This window comes from Bos indicus, chromosome 21 (assembly GCF_029378745.1).
Source record: "Bos indicus isolate NIAB-ARS_2022 breed Sahiwal x Tharparkar chromosome 21, NIAB-ARS_B.indTharparkar_mat_pri_1.0, whole genome shotgun sequence".
Lineage (NCBI taxonomy): Eukaryota > Metazoa > Chordata > Mammalia > Artiodactyla > Bovidae > Bos > Bos indicus.
In genome coordinates this window covers 66918104-66937115 of record NC_091780.1, presented here as the reverse complement: position 1 = coordinate 66937115, position 19012 = coordinate 66918104, and the positions used below count along the sequence as shown (strand labels likewise).

Sequence of the window (19012 nt, the reverse complement as noted above, 5' to 3'; positions counted from 1 at the left end):
CAGCAAAATGGCAAGGCTCACAGACATGCCTCCGGAGGTGGAGCTCTGGGAAGGCGGGGCGAGACCCCGAGGGCTGAGGGTCAGCCTTTGAACCGGGAGGTCAGCCTTTGTACCAGGTCGTGCGTGTGGCTCCTGTTCCCCAAGGCTGCCCTTCAACAGGAAGAGAGCGCCAAGGACCACCCAGCACTTGTCAACAGCTCATCGACTTGCTTTCCTCCCAGACACTAATGAGGATATTTCTCGAGCGTGAGCTCTTTTAGCTGCTCGAGGGGAAGGCAGGGGAGCCTGACCAGGAGGAGGACTCACCAAGTGCTCCAGCTTGCGCCTGCGGAGCGGGGGCTGCTCCATGAGGACCGAGTCGGCCAGCACGTTGAGGGTGACCTCCACGTTGCTCAGCACGGAGTGCAGGGGGGCCGCGTCGCCGCTCCCGCCCATGCTGCTCAGCGCCGTCTCCACGTTCTCAGACCAGGCGATCTGCGCTGACAGGACCACCAGCTGGGCCTGGGAGGTGCGGCACACAGGAGACCCAAAAGAGTGGTTTTAAAGGTCAGCCAGTGTCCCCAGCTCCAGCCCGTCGCCCTGCTACTGGACAGTACCTGGTATTTGTCAATCCAGGTGATGTAGGTATTTGGGTCGATTGATGTTGCTTTACCAAAGATCTCGACTTCGGTAACAGACTCAGCGAGGAGTTTGGCCAGCGTGACCCGCATCTCCTTCTCCACCAGTGTGAGCCACTCGTTGATTTTGGGATGTTCGGTGATTGACACGGGAGTTTTAAACATAACCTGAAATAAAGACAACCTACGAATTAAGGTGTGCAAAGACAGGAGCGAAGTTTTCTGAGTTACAATCGTAAACCTCACTACCTCCTCTCCTTCACGGGACGAGATGCCCAGGACAACGGAGTTGTCTTCATTGAGGATGATGCTCGAGACTCCAGCAAACATTTTCTTGAAGTGTTTCTGTAACTTAGCTACATTCTTACTGTTTCCAATGATTTCAAGCAAATCTTCATCACCCACAAAATAGAATCTAAAATTGAAACAGCATTTAAGTTGCTAAAACATGACACATACACAAATAAGGTGAATCAAACAGTAAGAAAGGAAAGAGGACGTGGGTGGTGTGGACCGTCTCCAGCCTGAACGTGGGTCACATCCAGGTCTTCTCCAGCCCTCAGCAAGAGAGACTCACTCACCTAACAAGACACTGAAAAGAAATGCAATGCATTTCATATAATTCACCTCACTTCATCCATGTTTAAAAAACCTGCTCAACTTATAAGTAAACTATTCAGAGAGCTTCCCTGGTGGCTCAGACCATAAAGAATCTGCCTGCAGTGCGGGAGACCTGGGTTCGATCCCTGGGTTGGGAAGATCCCCCGGAGGAGGGCACTGTCAACCCACTCCAGTATTCTTGCCTGGAGAATCCCCATGGACAGAGGAGCCTGGCGGGCTACAGTCCATGGGGTCGCAAAGAGTCAGACACGACTGAGCGACTTTCACTCACTCAAACTATTCATAAAGAAAAAAAAAAATACCACTTAGAAAATAAAATCATCAGAGTGAGTTTTTTAAGAGAGGCAAGCTGCCTGGGAGGGTGAATAATAGTTTAAATGGAACTTAGTATACAAATCCACGGTAGAAAATTAAGAGGAATCAATCGATGAAAGGGAAACAGTATTCATTAAATGGATTACTGGCAACAAAACCCTTGATGTCAGAGTGAGCAACTCACAAGCCAGGAGGGAAGAAAGCACAGAGCTGGGCCTCCCCTCAGTCTGCGCCTGAGACGCCCCCCACCTGGGGAAAGACGAGCGCTCTCTCTCCAGGTACTCTCCCAGGGCCTTCTGGATCTTTCCCAGCAGGTCTGCCAACCTCTCCAAAGACCTCTGCACCCCCTGGATGTTCAGAACGTCCATCACCAGGGGAGACTTGGATACTTTCTTCATTAGAGCCAAGAACTCCGTGCTGATGCTACAGGTCAAATCAGAAGCGAGGTTACTGCCGGCCTTCACGTGGTGTTCCCAGCCAAGCCCGCCCTTCCGCCCCCGCCCGCTGGAGGCCACACCTCTGGAACCGCTGGGTCTCCACCGGCAGCAGGTGCTTGATGTCCGCGCTGCCCGTGAAGATGCCCTCCAGGTAGACCCAGCGCCTCTGCACGTCGATCCACACGTCGAAGAGGGCCATGATGCGGTTCAGCTTGTCTTCCCAGCTCAGGGCGTCCTCCTCAAACACCTAGCGGGTGAAGCAGGGCAGAGGTCAGCTGCTGCCCTCTCCCCTCTCAGATATGCCAGAACCTACCCCAAGATGCAGACGAACATCCTATCAAGTTATGCGACTCACATTTTCTAAAAACAGGTCCCTGGTAACTGTGAGCCTGGCCATTTTTATTTTTAAATGTTTATTAAGTTATTTTGGCCATATAGCACTTGGAACTCTTAGTTCCCTGACCAGGGATCGAACCCGTACTCCCTGCAGTTGAAGCCTGGAGTTTTAACCGCTGGACCGCCAGGGACGTCCCCGTGAGGCTGCGGGCATTACGGTGGATGTGCGGGGGGGAAGCCCCCACGTACCTTGTAGTACGGAGAGAGCTTCATGGCGGACACGCTGTTGATGTGCTCTTTGACCTTGTTGAAGAGGTCGTCCCAGCCGCGGATCAGGCGACACTTGTTCTGATAGTTAACCAAGTCCAATTCATAAGTGTTCCACACTTCTCGTATCTGAATTGCAACCCAAAGAGGCAGGTCATCAATGTATGGGCGTGCGCCAACCACATGAGTGACCGAGTGAGTTAACGTTATGGGGACAAGAGGGACCACAGGTGGGGCTCCGTTTTCACACAGCTCAGGTGTGCGTCACAGCCCGACACGCACCTGCTTCAGAAACTCCTCCAGAGCCATCTCCCCCTGTGCCACAAGCAGCACATCCTTGACAACAGCTTCATTCTTCTGCAAGTCCACGTCCCAGATTTGGCCGAGGGTCAGCTCAGATACAACCCAGTTCACGTGAAGCCGCTTCATCAGCTGTTTCCAGTGGCGGTCCTTAAGTGCTTCGGACTTGAGCTCAATCACCAGCATGTTTATCTGTGGAGAGAGGGAGCCGAGTCATCTGCGTGGCGTGTTTCCGGCTGACTCCCAGCCGGCAGCTCCGGGTCACCCACCTTCAGGTAGCCTTTCAGGAGCCTCTGCACAAACTCGTAGGACGCGTACTGCCGCAATCGGGCAGGGAAGTTTTTCAGCTGGTTCAGGAGGCCATCTAAATTCTGTCGAAGCTGTCAAGAGAAACCCAAGGTGGTATTCAGTTTGCCAACGTTCCTTTAAAGGATGAAACATTTAAAAACTAGCCTTAAAAGAAATTTTAGATAAACAACCGGGAAGGGACTTCTTGTGAACTCACAGTACAGCTCCCTGCTTGCCAAGTTCCTAAGTACAGTCTCCAACTTTCATCATGTGAAGGGCAATGCGGTATCTGTCTTAGTGATGCATACCTTTCGAGGCTGCACAGAAACCCACGGCTGCTCCTTCATCTGGTCAATCTGCTCCCAGACCTTAGAAAGCTCTGACCAAACGCCTTTGAGGTCCTGTAACTCTTCTAAGGCCACCTGCGATCAAGGACGACAGAGCAGTTACACTTCAGAAGAGGAGCCACCTCGGACTCTGCTAGGGCCTTTGGGACAGCTGGGGTGGGGGCGAGGTCGGCACGAGGTGCCCGCACCCGCCCACCAGCGGGAGCGGCTCGTACCTGGACTCGCTCTTCGCTGCCGCTGAGAAGCCCTGTGTCGGTCAGCTCCAGGGCCTCCTTGGCCTTCGCGCACTTCTCGCGGTCGTCCTTCAGCCTGCCGAACTTCCCTTCGTATATGGTGAGAGCCTGAAGTGCCTCCTCTGGACGCAGGTTGCCCTGAAGCAGTCAAGGCCAGCGAGTCAGAGCCAGGTCTCAGGACGGAGGGGCCCAGCTCTGAGGCGCTGGAGGGGACTCTACGCTTCCTTGAGTGTCTGCGTGTAAATGTTCCCAAGTGCACGCTGCTGATGAGTGCCCGTTACTTCCAGACCTGACCTGGGCAAGGGGAGCACCTGTCGAGTCAGGCATCCCCTTGCGGAGTGCCGGGGAGGCGCTGACCTGGGCCCGGAGCAGGACAGCCCTGCCAGGCATGCCCTCTGAGGCATGGCCATGGTATGAGTGACGAGGGAAGGTGAGGAGGAAAGCACCGCTCTCATCGGAGGCGGCTCGACTTCTGCACTAACACGATTCACAGGTGTCTTAATAATCTTTGAGAACGACTACACCGAGTACCGATTCGAGTTTTGTTTTCTTTTTTGCCACGCTGTGTCCTGTGGGGCCTCAATTCCCTGACCAGGGGGTGAACCCGGGCCCTCAGAAGTGAGAGCACTGAGTCCTAACCACTGGCCCCCCAGGGAACTCCCTCAAAGAGAGTTCTAACTCAAACGTCACCAGCGAGGTGAGACGATGAGACGCCCACCCTGAGGAGCTGCACCCTTGCCTACTTACTGATCAGCCCTCACTCCCCCGCATGACCCGGCAGTTCTGCCATCAGTGAGGCACAGCCTGCTTCACCCCGGGGCCCCGTGGCCCAACCAGACACAAAGCGGGACCTCAGGGCAGCAGCACAGACCAGCTGAGGGCAGGACGGAGGCCGACCCAGCAGACGTGAGTGTGTGCTGGGGCCGGGGGCGGGGGCGTGGGGGGGGTCCCCAGGTCTCGCGTGGAGAGCCGCAGCCCCGCCCACAAAACCAGACCAGCATCTAGGATACACTCACACCTTCTCCTGCGGGGTGCACACGTGTGCCTCCGAGTGAGTCCCACCCCGCAAACCAGGCGGGCCGGGACCTACATGGCTGAGCCCCGTCCTGCCTGTCTGCATGCCCCTCGGCACGCCTGCCTGCCCCCAGCGGTCTCCACACGCCAGACTCCCCGCAGAGCAGTGAGGCCCCAACACCCTCCCCCAGCACGCGTCTCCATCTGCCTTGAAGTGCGTGTCCTTCCGGTTCCCTTCTCACCCTGTCTCCTGCGGGAACGTGTCCCGCTGGGGTCAGGCTCCTTTTTGGTCACCGCTGTGTTCCTGCTACCCAGAACACGGCTGGTGCTCAGTACAAACTCGAGTGAACGCGGCGGCCTGGCTGCAGCAGTCTCTGGGCACAGAGAGCCTTAACCACTGCAATGGCAGTGGCACAGCCCAGGACGGCCCCAGGGCACAGGCCAGGCAGTGGCGCCGGGGGACGCCTGGCCTGAGTCCACAAGAGGGACAAGTCTAACTCCCGAGTACAGCTAAGAGGGTAACTTACGAGCGGAGAAACGCTAGGCTGTAGAAGCATTCCCTGCCTTAAATGACTGTCTCGAGGGGTCTGGCTGAAAAGAGGTCTATCTAAGCGGGCTTTCACGGTTTCACAGCCACTCTCTGCAAGGACGGCTCCCTTAATTACAGGAGGGCAGTGCCTTCACCCTGGAAAGCTCAGCCGCGGCAGGGCGCCTCACTCTGAAAGCGGGGACACAGAGGACGCTGCTGGTGCGGCGAGAGCACGGGGCTGCATTGGGGCTCACCGTGACGGGCTTGGTCTTCTCCCAGTCGGTCAGCAGGTCGGTGGTGCGGCTCTCCACAGCCCGGTCCTCCTGCACGATCTTCATCTGTAGGTTGGCCACCTGCTGCTGGATGGCGGAGTCCTTCCGCCGCATGATGTCGTTGAAGGCCCCCCACTCCCCCTCGATGTTGTCGATGTAGAGCCAGGACGGCGGGAACTGGAACCTCTGCTTCTCCAGCAGCCGCTGGCCGTTGCGGTAGAGCTGGAGGGGGAACAAACAAATGGGCTTTTTCTTCTAGGAGTAACAAGAGCTACGGTCAGACTCCAAGAAGACACCCGTGGGTACAGGACACACCTGCTCTCCTCCAGGAACCTCCCCTCCCCACAGCGCTGCGCCCCAGGGCAGCAGGCCGCCGAGGGGCCCGCTGGGCCAGCCCCGGGACTGCCCTGGCCACACTCAGGCGGCCCCGAGCAGGGCCTGAGCGCCCTGGAACTGGGCTTCACACCCTAGGTCCAAACTATGAGAAGGAAATTCAACTTTGAGGACTTGAAGATCAACAACTAAAGTAAAAGATTTCAAAAAATAAGAACCTGTCGTTCTCAAACCTTGAAGTGCCTGAAGATCACCTGCAGAGCTTTTTAAAATGCAGCCGTCTGGAACACTGGCGTCCACCTTTACGAGGATGCCAGGGGGTAAGACAGAGACACCCCGGGGACCCCCAAGACACAGCGAGGGACAGAGCTCACCTCGACTTGCTTCTCAAACTGCTTGATTTTCCGTTTCAGGGACTGCACGTAGGTGATGAAGGTCACTGCGTCAGAGGTGCTGGCCGTGTCCACCGAGTGCTGCTCCAGCTCCTGGCGGGACTGTGGGCAGAGAGCATGGCGTCGATCGGGGAGCCGAGGCGGCCGGCGGGCTTGCCGCCCTGCCGGGATCCCGCCTTCTCACCTTGGAGATCTGGGAGTGGAACTCCGTCATGTTGGAGCCGAGCATCTGCCCAAATTTGCTGAGCACCTCCTTGTGCCAGGAGTCGTACTTCAGGTTCACCTTCGACTGGACCTGTGGGGGGAGGAGTGTTCACACTGCCGCTTCCCTGTGGTCAGACGCTGCCCTCACAGCGCGCCTTCTAGGCAGTCGGCTGGGCTCACCTTGCCGTAATCTATGACCACCGGCCCAAACTCTTTCTTGGTCTCTGCATTGTCGAAGGTCCCCCGGGCCTTCCTTATCTGGACCAGCAGAGCCTGCCACTTGCTGAGGTCTTCCCCGAGTCGGTTATAGATGTTCTCAGCTTGCATGTCCCACAAGCACTGATACTGAAGCCAGACCTGCAAACGAGAACACAGCCACCCATGGCAGCTCGACGTCTCGTTTTGTGAAATGTTAATACGTGCGGTCATATTCTGCTAAAAAGGTTTGTGTTCCTTCATCCCTGTTAGGAATAAACTCTCATTTCCAATGCTCAGTTTCCCAACCAAAAAAGAATAAAGTTTTCTCCTCTCCAAAATGATTAACATCCCAGAAGGTCCATTCCACTGTTCACTCCTTGCTTTAAAATGGCAAAGATCACCTCATAAATCGCATTACGTTTAGTCAAGACTTAGCTCCACATTCATTCAAGCTCACACTTGCGTCTAGGACAGATCACATACGCACCAGAGCGAGAGGCGCGCCTCACCTTGACGTACTGCTCGACCTCGGTGACGATGCCCATGACTGCAGAGTAGGACTCCTCCAGGGCCACGGGGCCATCCGGCATCCGTGTCAGAGCATTCCGGTAGAACTTCTCCTCTTCCGTCAGTTCATAGTGGACGCCCACCTAACCGAACAAAAGCGGAAATGAAAGCAGGGAGTGCGTACAGAAATGTGAACCTCAGCTGCCTTTCACGGCATTGAAGTAAATGGAAAGAAATGGTACCTAAGGGATAACGCTCACTCATCCCGGTCACAGGTAACCTAACTCATCAAACCAAGGAAAGGCGCGTCAACCACAAGCCAGAAGGTGTGGCGTCCCTGTTTGAGCAGGCGTGCCTCGAGCGGGGAGCAGGGTGTCCAGAGTGGGCCCCACGAGACCCGAGCCTCTCATCCCAGGGGGCGGGACTGAGGGTGTCACCTCAGCGAGCGAGGCACCACCACCAAGTGTGAACACCAGCGTGCACACAGTCACTCGGGGTCCACAACCTGTGGGCCGGTCACAGGCCAGGCACTGCTGCAGGTATTATGAGCAGACAAAGACCTCTGCTGGCACAGACTTATGTTCTGTGGGGGAGGAGAAGACAACCAAGGGAAAAGCAAACGACACAGGCCGTCAGGTGGCGAGCAGGGCTCTGGAGAAACGGCGGTGGGAAGGAATGCAGGGGCAGGACGTATTTCACACGGAGAGGCGCAGGAGGCCTCACTGAGGAGGTGACCCCTGGCAGAGCTGGGGGCAGGGGATGAGCAAGGGCAGAGGCCCTGGGGGCCAGTGTCCATCCGGCCTGTGTGAGGACGGGCAGGCCCAGCGCGCTGCAGCAGAGCCGGGGTGGAGAGGCAGGCGGCAGAGCGGCACGTGTCGGAGGCCCGCAGGCCCCGTGGTGGGCGAGACGGGAAGCCGTTACCAGGCCCCCCAAACAGCAGCGTCAGGGTCAACACACACCTAAGAGGTAATCTGGGCTGCTGCGCTGATGGCAGCTTTTAGAGGGGCAAGAGCAGACAGAGACCAGTGAGGAGGGGGCTTAACTAGGCCGAGGGGGGTGAGATGTACCATGCACGACTGCAGCACTGGACGTCACAAGAAACAGACCAGGGTAAATTCTGAAGATGGAAACAGCACACGGCTGGTACTTATGGCCAGACGGGACACGGAGGACGGGGGGGGCGGGCGGCGGGGCAGGCACAGAACACACAGGAACCAGTGATGTGGACGGGCCGGCAAGGTGCAGGGAGAGCTGGGGGAGCCGGGAGCGAAGACCAGGCCCCAGAGGAGGGAGGAGGGAGAACGGAGCTACGTGCACAGCTAAGAAAAGAGATACACCTCAGACTGTATGGAGCAGTAACTACAGGGCAAGTGTCGGGTCACACTGCGCCCCTCCAGCGTTCCGCCAGAGCGCTGAGCTGACAGAGTGCTGAGCTGAGGTCTGGGGCTTCCTCGCAGGCACTCACCTGGTACCGCTGGCTCTGGATCCGGGGGAGAGACAGCACCACCATCTTCCAGGCGAACATCTCCTGGTACAGCTTGTACCTGCACTCCTCGATGGGCGGGTTCAAATAGATGACCTGGTTGGTGATCCTCAGCTCATGAACGACGTTCTGGAAAGCAAAGGTGTCGTTTTGACTCAGCAGTCTATTTCAGTTCAAGGGCTTTGAAATATACCATTTTCTCTCCCTGAATCATTACATTAGTTCCGTGTGAACCACAAAGTCTATTAAGTTACTAACAGATCCAGCCTTCTGTGAGCTCATGTTTGGTCTGCAGCCCTCCCCAAGGGCCTGGAGGGGGTCAGAGGGCAGCTCCGCATGGGCTCCTCCTGGGCACCCAGTGCCTGGCTGTCAGACACACAACAGGCGCTCAGCGAAGCGCCATGGGATCTGATGTCTGTGATGATCTCGGGACGTGAGGACCTTGTGGCCTGAGAAAGCAGAGACACAGGCCGACTTGGCTGGTGTAGGTTCACGGGCTGGGAGCAGCCTGCGCCGCCCGCCAGTGCTGTGGGCTACTTTCAGAACTCCAGCTCAGTCTTTACTACACGTCTGATCAACTCAGACACCTCACTTGCTTTTCTGCATCTCGGTAATTTCTTTTAAAAAGTATGCTCTGGGGATGAATATCTGTAGTATTCAAAAGTGAAAACATTTCAAGTATTAAAAGAAAACGTGAAGTCTGGTAAGAAAAAAAAAAAAAGCCAATTGTTTCTCTCAGATCAAAGCTTCTAGTCGCCCACTTCTATCAGGCTTCTGATCTGGAGACGTTCACTGGTGAAGAGAACACAAACACTGTAGACCATACAGAACAAATGCACGGCTCAATGCCATCAGTGTAAGGTGGACACGTTTATAACCAGCACCTGTGTTACGGGCAGAGTTTAAAGAGAACTTTCTGGAGAGCCTGCCAGCCCCAGCAGAGCCCTCCTTCCCACGGCGGGGAACAGTCGCGTGGAGATGAGGGCTGCTGTCCAGCGTGCTCCGCAGTGCACTGCTGCATCCTTCCGTGAGAATTCTACTCAGATTTTTATTAAAACTGACATTTTAGGGTCACAGTCTGAACTTCTGCTTGCAGCAGACCATTATATCCAGTTCTTCAAATTAATTCCTACGTATATCCTAGGAGAACAGAAATCTACCCCAGTGTAGATTTCTAAATGTTATTTTCCATTAAAGAAAAAAAAAAAAAGCTGGGACTTCCCCGGTGGTCCAGTGGTTAGGGATCTACCTTCCAATGCAGAGGATGTGGGTTCGCTCCGTGGTGGGGGAACTAAGACCCCACAAATAACTCAGCCATGAGCACAACTGCCGAGCCTGCACCGAGAGGGAGACCCCATGCCCCGCAACCAAGCCCCGACACAGCCAAATAAATGAAAAAATTAACCCCCAAGTGTTTCTGAAACTGTTTTTGACATAGAGCAGAATTCTAAGGCAGGCATGAAGAGGAAAGGTATGCACCCTCTCCGGCCTCCTCTCGAATGGTGTCATTACCAAAACAAAGACGTGAGTGCCGGTCCATTGTTCAGTGGCTCAGTCATGGGGGCTCCGTGACCCCACGGACTCCAGTCAGACTTCCCCGGGTCTCACAGGACACCACTTCACAGTTGGCGGCCACAGCCCCTCAATCCCTTCCACTCTGCGACACTCGGCTTTTCCCACTTTTCTCTTATGCCTTGGCACTTGGGGTGCTCTCTGCAGAACGGCCCTCCCCCCGGGTCTGCCTGCTGCTGCCATGGTGGATGGTGGGGGGAGGAGCTCGGGGTGAAGAGCCTCTTCCTCATCTCACGTCACCCCAGGACGCTGACCGGGCCCGGGTCTGCCCACCGCAGTGGCTTTTTCACTCGCGCTTTATTTACTGTGGAACCGGCTGCCCTGGGAGATACTCACCTTGATCTTTGGTTCTCCTCCAGGCTTGTGACTAACTTGAGGGGCATCTGTATCCATGTCAACCTCTGCTTTATCCTCCGCTTGTCCAAGGAGCACCTGCGTCCAAGCTCTCAGGCCAGCTTGCAGCCGGACGCCCAGTATCCTTTCAATCTACAGAGAAACATGTCCCGAGAACAATGTTTCTCCCAGTTAGCTCGCAGAGCGTACTGACAGAACACCGCTGTTTCCGGCCCAGGACGAATCGTTCCTGACCCCAAGCCTCCACCCGCGGCTCCTCAACCTCACGTCCTCACCCTCCAGCCCCCGCTCACGGACGACTAGGCTGGCTGTGCTCTCCGCCTGCGGACTCCCGCTCACAAGTGACAAGCAGACCCCACTGCCGCGCAGGCGTGGCGAAGGCCTTGAAATGTGTTCAGTGTGACAGGAAATGCACAAACACCAGCCTCAGGTACAAAACCAGGAAACTGGAGTTTGGAGATGAAACCATTTTTCTTTTTTAAATCGAGGCACAATTGATTTTGTTATTGTTGCTGTTCAGTTGCTAAATCATGTCTGACTCTGTGACCCCATGGACTGCAGCACACCAGGCTTCCTTGTCCCTCACTATCTCCTGGACTTTGCTCAAACTCGTGTCCATTGAGTCAGTGATGCTACCTAACCATCTCATTCTCTACCACCCCTTCTCCTGCCTTCAGTAACTGACTATAACATTAGTTTTGGATGTACAACATAAGGATTCAATATGTATACCTACTTGTAATATGATCATCACAGTAAACCTAGTCAACATCAGTCACCAAACGGTGACCATTTTCTTTCAACAAGTGAAGAAGGAAGTCAGAAATCTCTGATCTGTGAGATTTCCAAGGACTAGGGTGCCTGCGCGTCTTGCTTAGAGTCCCCCTCCTCGTTGTGAGCCACTCAACCATCCTGGGAACACTGTGGGGGCGGCCTGAGAAAACCTGGGACTCGCACTCGATTCAGAAGACTGGGGCTTCTGAACGTTAGCTCTGTTCAGGGCCCGTTGGAGGAACTGCTGCATTTTACTCATCCACTTCAGAGGGGAAAACCTGTGACCCACACACAACTTCAGAACTGACCCACGACCACCTGTCCACTGAGTGACCTCTGCCATAAAACACCCTCCCTGCTTCTGGAGACTTCACGGCTGCTCTGACACCCGCTGACGAGAAAGCCACACGGGGTGCTAAGTATGCTCCCAACACCCACCCCACAAGGGTAAGCCAAGATCCTCTAAACCAGGAACAAGAGGTACGTGGATGCTGGGGGGGCGGTGGAGGGAGACAGGGTGGCCAGAGAAGGCTGCCAGGAGAGGAGGGCTAGGGAGAACCACCTCAATCAGCAGAGCAGAGACGGGCTGCAGGAGCTTGTCACACTCCCAGAAAGCAGACAGCACTCCTCCCCTCCCCCGGAGCTCCCTGCTTCCGGCGCAGGAGGGCGGCTGCAGCCAGCACAGCAGTTCAGCTACTGTCAGCTGCAGGGGGTTTCTGGAAAGAACTGGTGGTCACGGTCACTGATAACTGCCACAGAAACGAGCTTTTCAGGCCTGACCTAACAGACTTGTGGACCGGAGCCACCCCCAAAGATGGCAGACAATGCTAGGTGCAGCCGGCACCAGCTCACCTCCATGTCCAGCTTGCTGACCCAGATGGGCAGGTTGGAGTAGGAGTGCAGGTTGAGGTCGTCCACGGCCTTCTGCACTCTGTTCAGGATCTCGGAGAAAGTCTTGTGGTCGTACATGCACGTCTCCAGGGAGCGGACTTCCAGGTCTATCTTCTCCTCGATAATCAGCAGATCGTCCACCTAAAGGAAGGCATAGTTCGCGTTAAATCACCAGCTTACTCCATGCCTTTATGTCATGTATATTCTTCTCAATTAATAAACGTCTGAGACAGAGAAGTTCTTCCTCAGAGCACTAACCCTGCGTGCTAGCCTGACGCCACACCCCACCTGTCTCCGAGGAGGGAGGGGAAAGGTATGCACACTGGCGCCTCCCCCCTCCCACTCCAGGGAAGGCGCCCTCTGCCCGCACATGCGGGAACAGGACATCAAGGCACGCTGCTCTGCACCTTCCCTCTCCAGGAGCCAGCCACACACCAGACCAGTGGACTCCGCGCTGCCTGCAGAGGCAGGAGCAGGGCCAGGAGCTGACCGCGGCACAGCCAGGTGGGGGTTTTGGGGAGGAAGGCCAGGTCTGGGGCGGGCCGACCACCAGCCCGCTGTCCACGCAGCTTTATCAGTGACAACGCTCTCATGCCCTTCATCTCTTCCCTGGCTCCCTAGCAACGGGGACTGTCACTGAACGGCCTCCCTAAAGGCCCCACACCATCCAACAGCCCGGTGAGGGGAAGGCCTCCTTCTCCCGCTCGGCAGACGTGGCCCTGAGCTGTTGGGACCATGGGCGACCTCTGTGGAGAGCTAACTGCTAACCGACTGGCCACCCTCTGGGATGGGGAAGATGGAAGCGGCATGCACCTTTTCCTGGAAGTTGAAGACCGTCTCCGCCAACCGCTGCACGTAGGGGTCGAGCTTGTAGGACTCCCACACCAAGGCGATGCCCTCGGCGATCAGTGCCTGCACCTCCTTCTTCAGGCCCGCCACCAGCAGGGAGATGGTGCTCCGCTCCTCCACCTTCTCACACGTGCGCTCATAGGTCCGCACGCTCTCGATCAGCGAGATGGCAAAGGGGTACAGCTGGTTCGCTTGGTGAGCCTTGTTCACGATCGCCAGCGGGACGCGGAAGCCGAGCCACTTGAGGTTTCGTACTTCTTTGGAGAGGGTGATGATCTCGGGGAGGAAGTTGACCTTCAGCTTGAGGACGCTGCCGGCGCGGCCCCGGACGCGCGTGCTCTCGATGGTGAAGATGCGGCCCGACACGCCCAGGTTGCGCTGCTGCACCTTGCGGGCCCAGTCGTCGAATATCTCCTGCGTGTTGAGCTTCATGCGGAAGCTGTCCCCGTCCTGCTTCAGCTTCTGGCCCTCCACGTGGTTCTCCCAGCCCTTGCCCAGCACGTCCTCCACGCGCTTCATGTAGGCCGTCAGCTGCCGGTCGATCTGCTTGGCCCAGATGATGGAGCCGGACACGGGCGGCAGGTCGCGCACGTGGCTCATCTTACACGCCTGGCTCTGCGGGTATTGGACTTTGAACTTGTCGTGAAGAGACTCGATGTCGTCCTTCACACGCTGGATCAGCTGCGTCTGGTACTCGCGGATGGCCCCGCGAATGTGAGGCCGGACGAACAGCGCGTTGAACCTGGAGAAGATCCGGAACATCTCGTTGGCGTTCTTGGCGGTGCCAAGCTGGTCTCGCAGGCGCGCGGTGATCCGGGTCTCCACCCTGTCGATCCTCTCATCGTATCTCTTCATTGCGGCCTCCCAGGCCTCTGTGCCCTCCTTGGAGACATCCAGCCCGTCCACTTCCTTGACGTTCTCATAAGCCAGGTTGACCTCCTCTATGGCATTCGCGTCGGCAGCGTCGAAGAGAACCTCAGCCACTTTCATGTCCTGGGGCTCAGGCACCTCTCCTTGGTTCTGCTGTGCAACTGCTGTGACCTGGGAGGAGAGGGTTTGGAAGAAAACAGGTCTGCCAAGGGGAAAACTTTTATCTCGTTGAGTAGCACACACCACACAAGATGACCAGTCCACCATGTAAGCCTAACGTTTAGTCAAACATTTTACAACCACAAGTCAAGACCGTGTAAGACACGATACTGTACGTTTTAACTCTGCTGTAAAGACCTTCAGACAATGTAGTTTTGTGGCCAAAGAAGCTAAAAAAAAAACAATGTGTTGAGACCTGGGTTTGGGGTTCTTCCCTCAAACTGCACTGGAAAGCTCAGGACTTCACAGGAGTGGTTCATACAAAGCCAGTACCCAGTACACTTCTCATTTTTATTTCTAAAACTTTAGATTACAGCCCAGGGTCCACACTGCAGCAGAGGGACAGGTCAAGCATGACAGTAACTGAGAGGGTCCGCTCAGTCCCCTGAACGCTCCTGGACAGACAGCAGAGCACACAGGCCCAGCACCTCGGGACGCAGCAGACCCCGGGCACAGCGCAGGCCCGCTCTCACAGAATTACACTGCCAGGCAGGGGGCGTGATCTGGGGTCCACAGACGCCGCCCATGAAGTTCAGACAGTCTGTGAATTTGTTTGGAGAAAATCATTTTCACTAAGCCTAATTAAATTTAGCATTTTCTTCAGTCATGATGTAGGCAACAGTTACAGCTGTCCCCAGTGCCCTCTGTCATCAATAAATTCTTCCAGGTCACACGACAGCTGTACTGTAGTCCTGAGAGCTTGTTTATGTTCACTACTTCAAAATCCTGCTAGCAGGCCTGTCTTGCTCTTTTACGTGTTCACGGAGAAGCACACAGATGACTGTCCATAGATCACAACTTCAGAACTGTGGACAAATGTTTCCTTGTAAACCTCTGCCTTTTATTTTATATATTTAAAAACATCCTGAGAATTCCTGGCAAGGACATTATAGGAGCAAAAACTGGACAGAATTATTAAACAGCCATTTCAGGACAACGGACAGCAACGGAATGCAGCTGACACTTTGAGGTGTGCTGACCTCAGGTGAGGGCGGGGAGCCGACGGCCTGGGGCGCTCCCACCCCAGGCAGGAAGACTCGCAGCTCTGCAGGTGGGAGCACAAGAGCAGCTTACAGCAGGGATTCTGGGGACTTCCCTGGCGTCTGAGGGGGTAAGAATCTGCCTGCGCTGCTCCAGGAAGACCCCACATGCTGCGGAGCCACCAAGCCTGTGCATCGCACCACAGAGCCAGCACTCTAGATCCCGGGAGCGGCAACTGCTGAAGCCTGGGCACCCCAGAGCCTGTGCTCCGCAACAAGGAAAGCCACCGCGACGAGATGCCCACACGCGGCCACAGGGAGTTGCCCCCACTCACCACAACTAGAGAAAAGCCCACGCAGCAACGAAGACCTAGCACCTACAATTCAGAAAACAAACAAAGGGGGAGTTCTGGAAAAGACAGTCTGACAAGGGCCAACGTAGTAAATTATACACACACACAGGAGCCCTTGGGAGCCCTGCAAGAATGAAAAGTCTGGACAGATTTACAACTTGCTGTCAACCAAAAATTCTATAACCAGTGAAACTATCCTTCAAATGTGAGAGTGCTGCCAGCAAACCTATGGGACAAGAAATGGCAAAGAATTTCTTCAGGCTACAGAGAGAAGACGGCAGAGGTAACTTAGTCCGCAGAAAGAAATGAAGAGAACTGGAAGATGTAAATCGGGGACAAATGGCAAAGATTATGTCATTATTTTTCTTTTCACCTGCTGATTTTTCTAAGATATATGTGACTGCTTAACTTGTAACACTGTAGTTCTGGGTTTATAATATATGTAACAGTAATACCACATAATAATAATATATTGGATACAGATGCATTGTAAGAATAGCGTTATTTCTCTTCTGTAAACATGACAAGCAGGAGGAAACAGATTTATATTGATTATGAGGTTCAGTCAGTATTGTGTATATCGTGATAAATTAGAGACCTATAGTAATCCCTAGAGGAAACACTAAAAAAGAAAATGCAAAGAAATATAGCTGTTAAGTCTAGCAAACAGCAGCTCTGAATCCAAACTTATCAATAACTACATTAAATGTGAACAATCCTCCAATAAGACCATCCTGAGAATGCACGCCTGCACACGAGTTCATTACACACTTTATGAACAAAAAGGCAGTGCAGACACCACATGGTTTACGAATGGAAAGCAGACAATGATGCTTTAACACAGTGATAGCTGAGAAGGACAGGGAACGGAGGGCTGAGTCCCAGCTTCAAGGCTCTCACGGACACAGTAAAGGGTTAACACGTAAAACCAACACACGCACACGTGTCCACGTGGATCGGGACTGACTAGCTGAGAAGGCACCAAGCACTCACTACGGACCCGCTCCACCCTGGTCCACCCTGGGCGGCAGGCGCTCCTCCTCAGAGAACGACCGAGACGGCAAGGCTCCTAGACCGGACCGCCCATCCCAACTAACACTGCAGAATTCTCAGAGAACCCTAAACACACACACGGAAGACCCCACCGAGAGCCTATGGTTAACACCAACCAATTAACATTGGCTACTGGCTTTATCGCGTGTATCTATCCGTTTACCAATTCGTCTACCTACACACGTATCAATCCACCCGCTACTTCTGGATTGGATTGTTTAAAGCGAGAAAAGCAGTGCTCAGAAAAGTGGTGAACTGAGAAGAGAAAAAAAAAAGCATGAAGAAAGAAAAGGAGTCATTTAATTGTTCCAATAAATCTGAGCCAAACGCAATTATTATCCACATTTTACAGATAAGGAGTCTGAGGAAAAGAGTAAAACAGTGAGCCCAGTCACACGGCTAGTTCAACAGCTGAGTTAGGATGTAAACCCATGAGGTTTGGCTCTAGGGTCCATGCAGTTTGGGGATGGGAATGAATGGATGGAGAATGTTAAAGATCTGAACTCAAACACTATGATTCAGAATCACTAGATCTTCAAGATGACAGTGACAGATGAAAAAGGAGCTAGAGAAGCACTTCACAGTGTGAAAGAGACACAGGTAGCTGACTGTAAAAAAAAAGAGAGAGAGTCATTCAAGCAATGCAGGCATGAATTTTCAGACCGTGAGCCACACCTGTGGCCTCAGGACCCTGACGATGACCGCTCTCAGCTGCTCGTGCTGGCGTCTGAACTTTCTCATCTGGTCAAGGCGAGCCTGAAGCTTTCTGTGAGCAGGGTTGATCCGCCACACCATCTTGAGGTTTTCTTCCCTTTTCCTTTTGACAATGTCTCTCAGCAATACCTGGAGTTTCTCGTATTCATCATCCCAAGTCTGAAAAACTTCAAAGCACGCGACCATAACCTGGGATATAATTTAAGAGGGGAAGCTTATTATTAAAGCACGTTTTCATTGAAATGCCCTAAAGTTGGCTTCCTGAGATATTACAACTTACTTTTTCAAATTCTTCGTAGGCAACATGCATCAGCTTTCTAGTGCCCAGCACTTTGAGTAACTGAGAACTCAAGTCTCTCGAAATCGCCTCCACCAAGCGCAGTGCCCTCTGAATGGGATATTTCGTGTTTCGGATCTTTCTCAAATGGGTGAAAATTGCAACAAGTGCCTGCCGTATTTTGTCCAGCTCAGTGGCAGACAGCAGGTCATTCAGAGGAAAGTCTTTCATCAGAGGATTATAGTCGTTCACCGTTTCCAAAGCCTGTTTCAGACCTAGATTAACAGAGAAACAGTTACATAGTGTTCACATCAAGCGTCCACAGTCTCATAGCTTTCACATGAAGCCAGACAACTATAGTATACACTGTTATATGTCAATTACACCTCAATTTTTTTAAAAAAAGTAAAACAGTATTCCTTCTAGGTTTAAATATTGGCCAAAAAGTTTGTTCCATAAGATCTTATGGAAAAAGCCAAATGAACTTTTTGGTGAACCCAATACTAGTCAGGTAAACTAGGATACATCCTCAAAATGGAAGATTTTGATGCTGCAAAAGATTTAGTAAACACAGAAATTGTGCTGTTTGAAAAAACAATGTTATTAACAGGTGATCCCGGTGCGCTCTCAGTTTTGCTTCTGAAGAGTGTCAGCCAGTATGCTGTACACTGACTGTACACCGACTGTACACCGACTGTACCGTACGCGTCAGTCAGTATTCACGCGTACTCCACAGGCTGTGAGCGGCAGTCCAGACATGTCATCTTTGTCTGCTTTCTAGACTATCTAAGCATTCTAATAATACTACGTTAGTTTTGTAAAACTTGAATTTTATCAGCATTAAGAACACTGAAATTTAGATTTTATACACAGGGCTCAAGTTAGGGCGAGTGTATTATAGACATGGATCACAGAAAAACCTGGGTCTTGATCTTTTATTTTAAACTTTCTCTGGCATAAGATTTTAAAAAAAGAAATCTATTAGGAAAGAAATAAAGGTTTCAGAGGCATTAAAAAAAATTCAAGGTACACATTTCGGCACTAGTGAATGTCCGTATCTTAGTGAGTATACGAAATGTGGTCACAGGAACTGAAAAGGTTTCCTCTAACACTTAAAATGCGGGCACCACAACCTTTCTGGAGGGGAAGGAAAAGAACATGACGACAACTTCTGTCCCGATAACTGGTTCTAACGTGTCTCTGGTGAAGAGCACGGTCTGGCCACGGCCGGCACTCCACATCTGCGCGCCCGGCACTTGCTCATCCAACGTCACCCTCCCTGCTACCCATTCAGAGACCACTTTCATCTTGACAATGGTTCAGAACAGGGAAGAGGGCGGAGAATGCAAGGAGGGGCAGGTAAATAGCAGAAGAGAAAGTACTGACCAGCCCTCCTTCCGCAGCCCTGTGGGC

General features: G+C 53.4%; 1 protein-coding gene across 1 annotated transcript in view; it reads right to left on the bottom strand.

Annotated features, from left to right (window-relative positions):
- The window catches only part of DYNC1H1 (dynein cytoplasmic 1 heavy chain 1), a 61094-nt gene that overhangs the window by 30669 nt on the left and 11413 nt on the right, over positions 1-19012 (bottom strand). Inside the window, exons 6-26 of the mRNA XM_019983307.2 lie at positions 17603-17874; positions 17284-17511; positions 13098-14174; positions 12246-12425; positions 10602-10751; positions 8676-8822; positions 7213-7353; positions 6686-6862; positions 6486-6596; positions 6284-6403; positions 5559-5798; positions 3744-3899; positions 3490-3603; positions 3163-3273; positions 2876-3085; positions 2576-2722; positions 2071-2237; positions 1803-1976; positions 867-1032; positions 597-785; positions 307-501 (exon numbers count right to left, since the gene is read on the bottom strand). Of these exons, the coding sequence (XP_019838866.2) occupies positions 307-501; positions 597-785; positions 867-1032; positions 1803-1976; positions 2071-2237; positions 2576-2722; positions 2876-3085; positions 3163-3273; positions 3490-3603; positions 3744-3899; positions 5559-5798; positions 6284-6403; positions 6486-6596; positions 6686-6862; positions 7213-7353; positions 8676-8822; positions 10602-10751; positions 12246-12425; positions 13098-14174; positions 17284-17511; positions 17603-17874 (4472 nt within the window). The remainder of the gene's footprint in view (positions 1-306; positions 502-596; positions 786-866; positions 1033-1802; positions 1977-2070; positions 2238-2575; positions 2723-2875; positions 3086-3162; positions 3274-3489; positions 3604-3743; positions 3900-5558; positions 5799-6283; positions 6404-6485; positions 6597-6685; positions 6863-7212; positions 7354-8675; positions 8823-10601; positions 10752-12245; positions 12426-13097; positions 14175-17283; positions 17512-17602; positions 17875-19012) is intronic.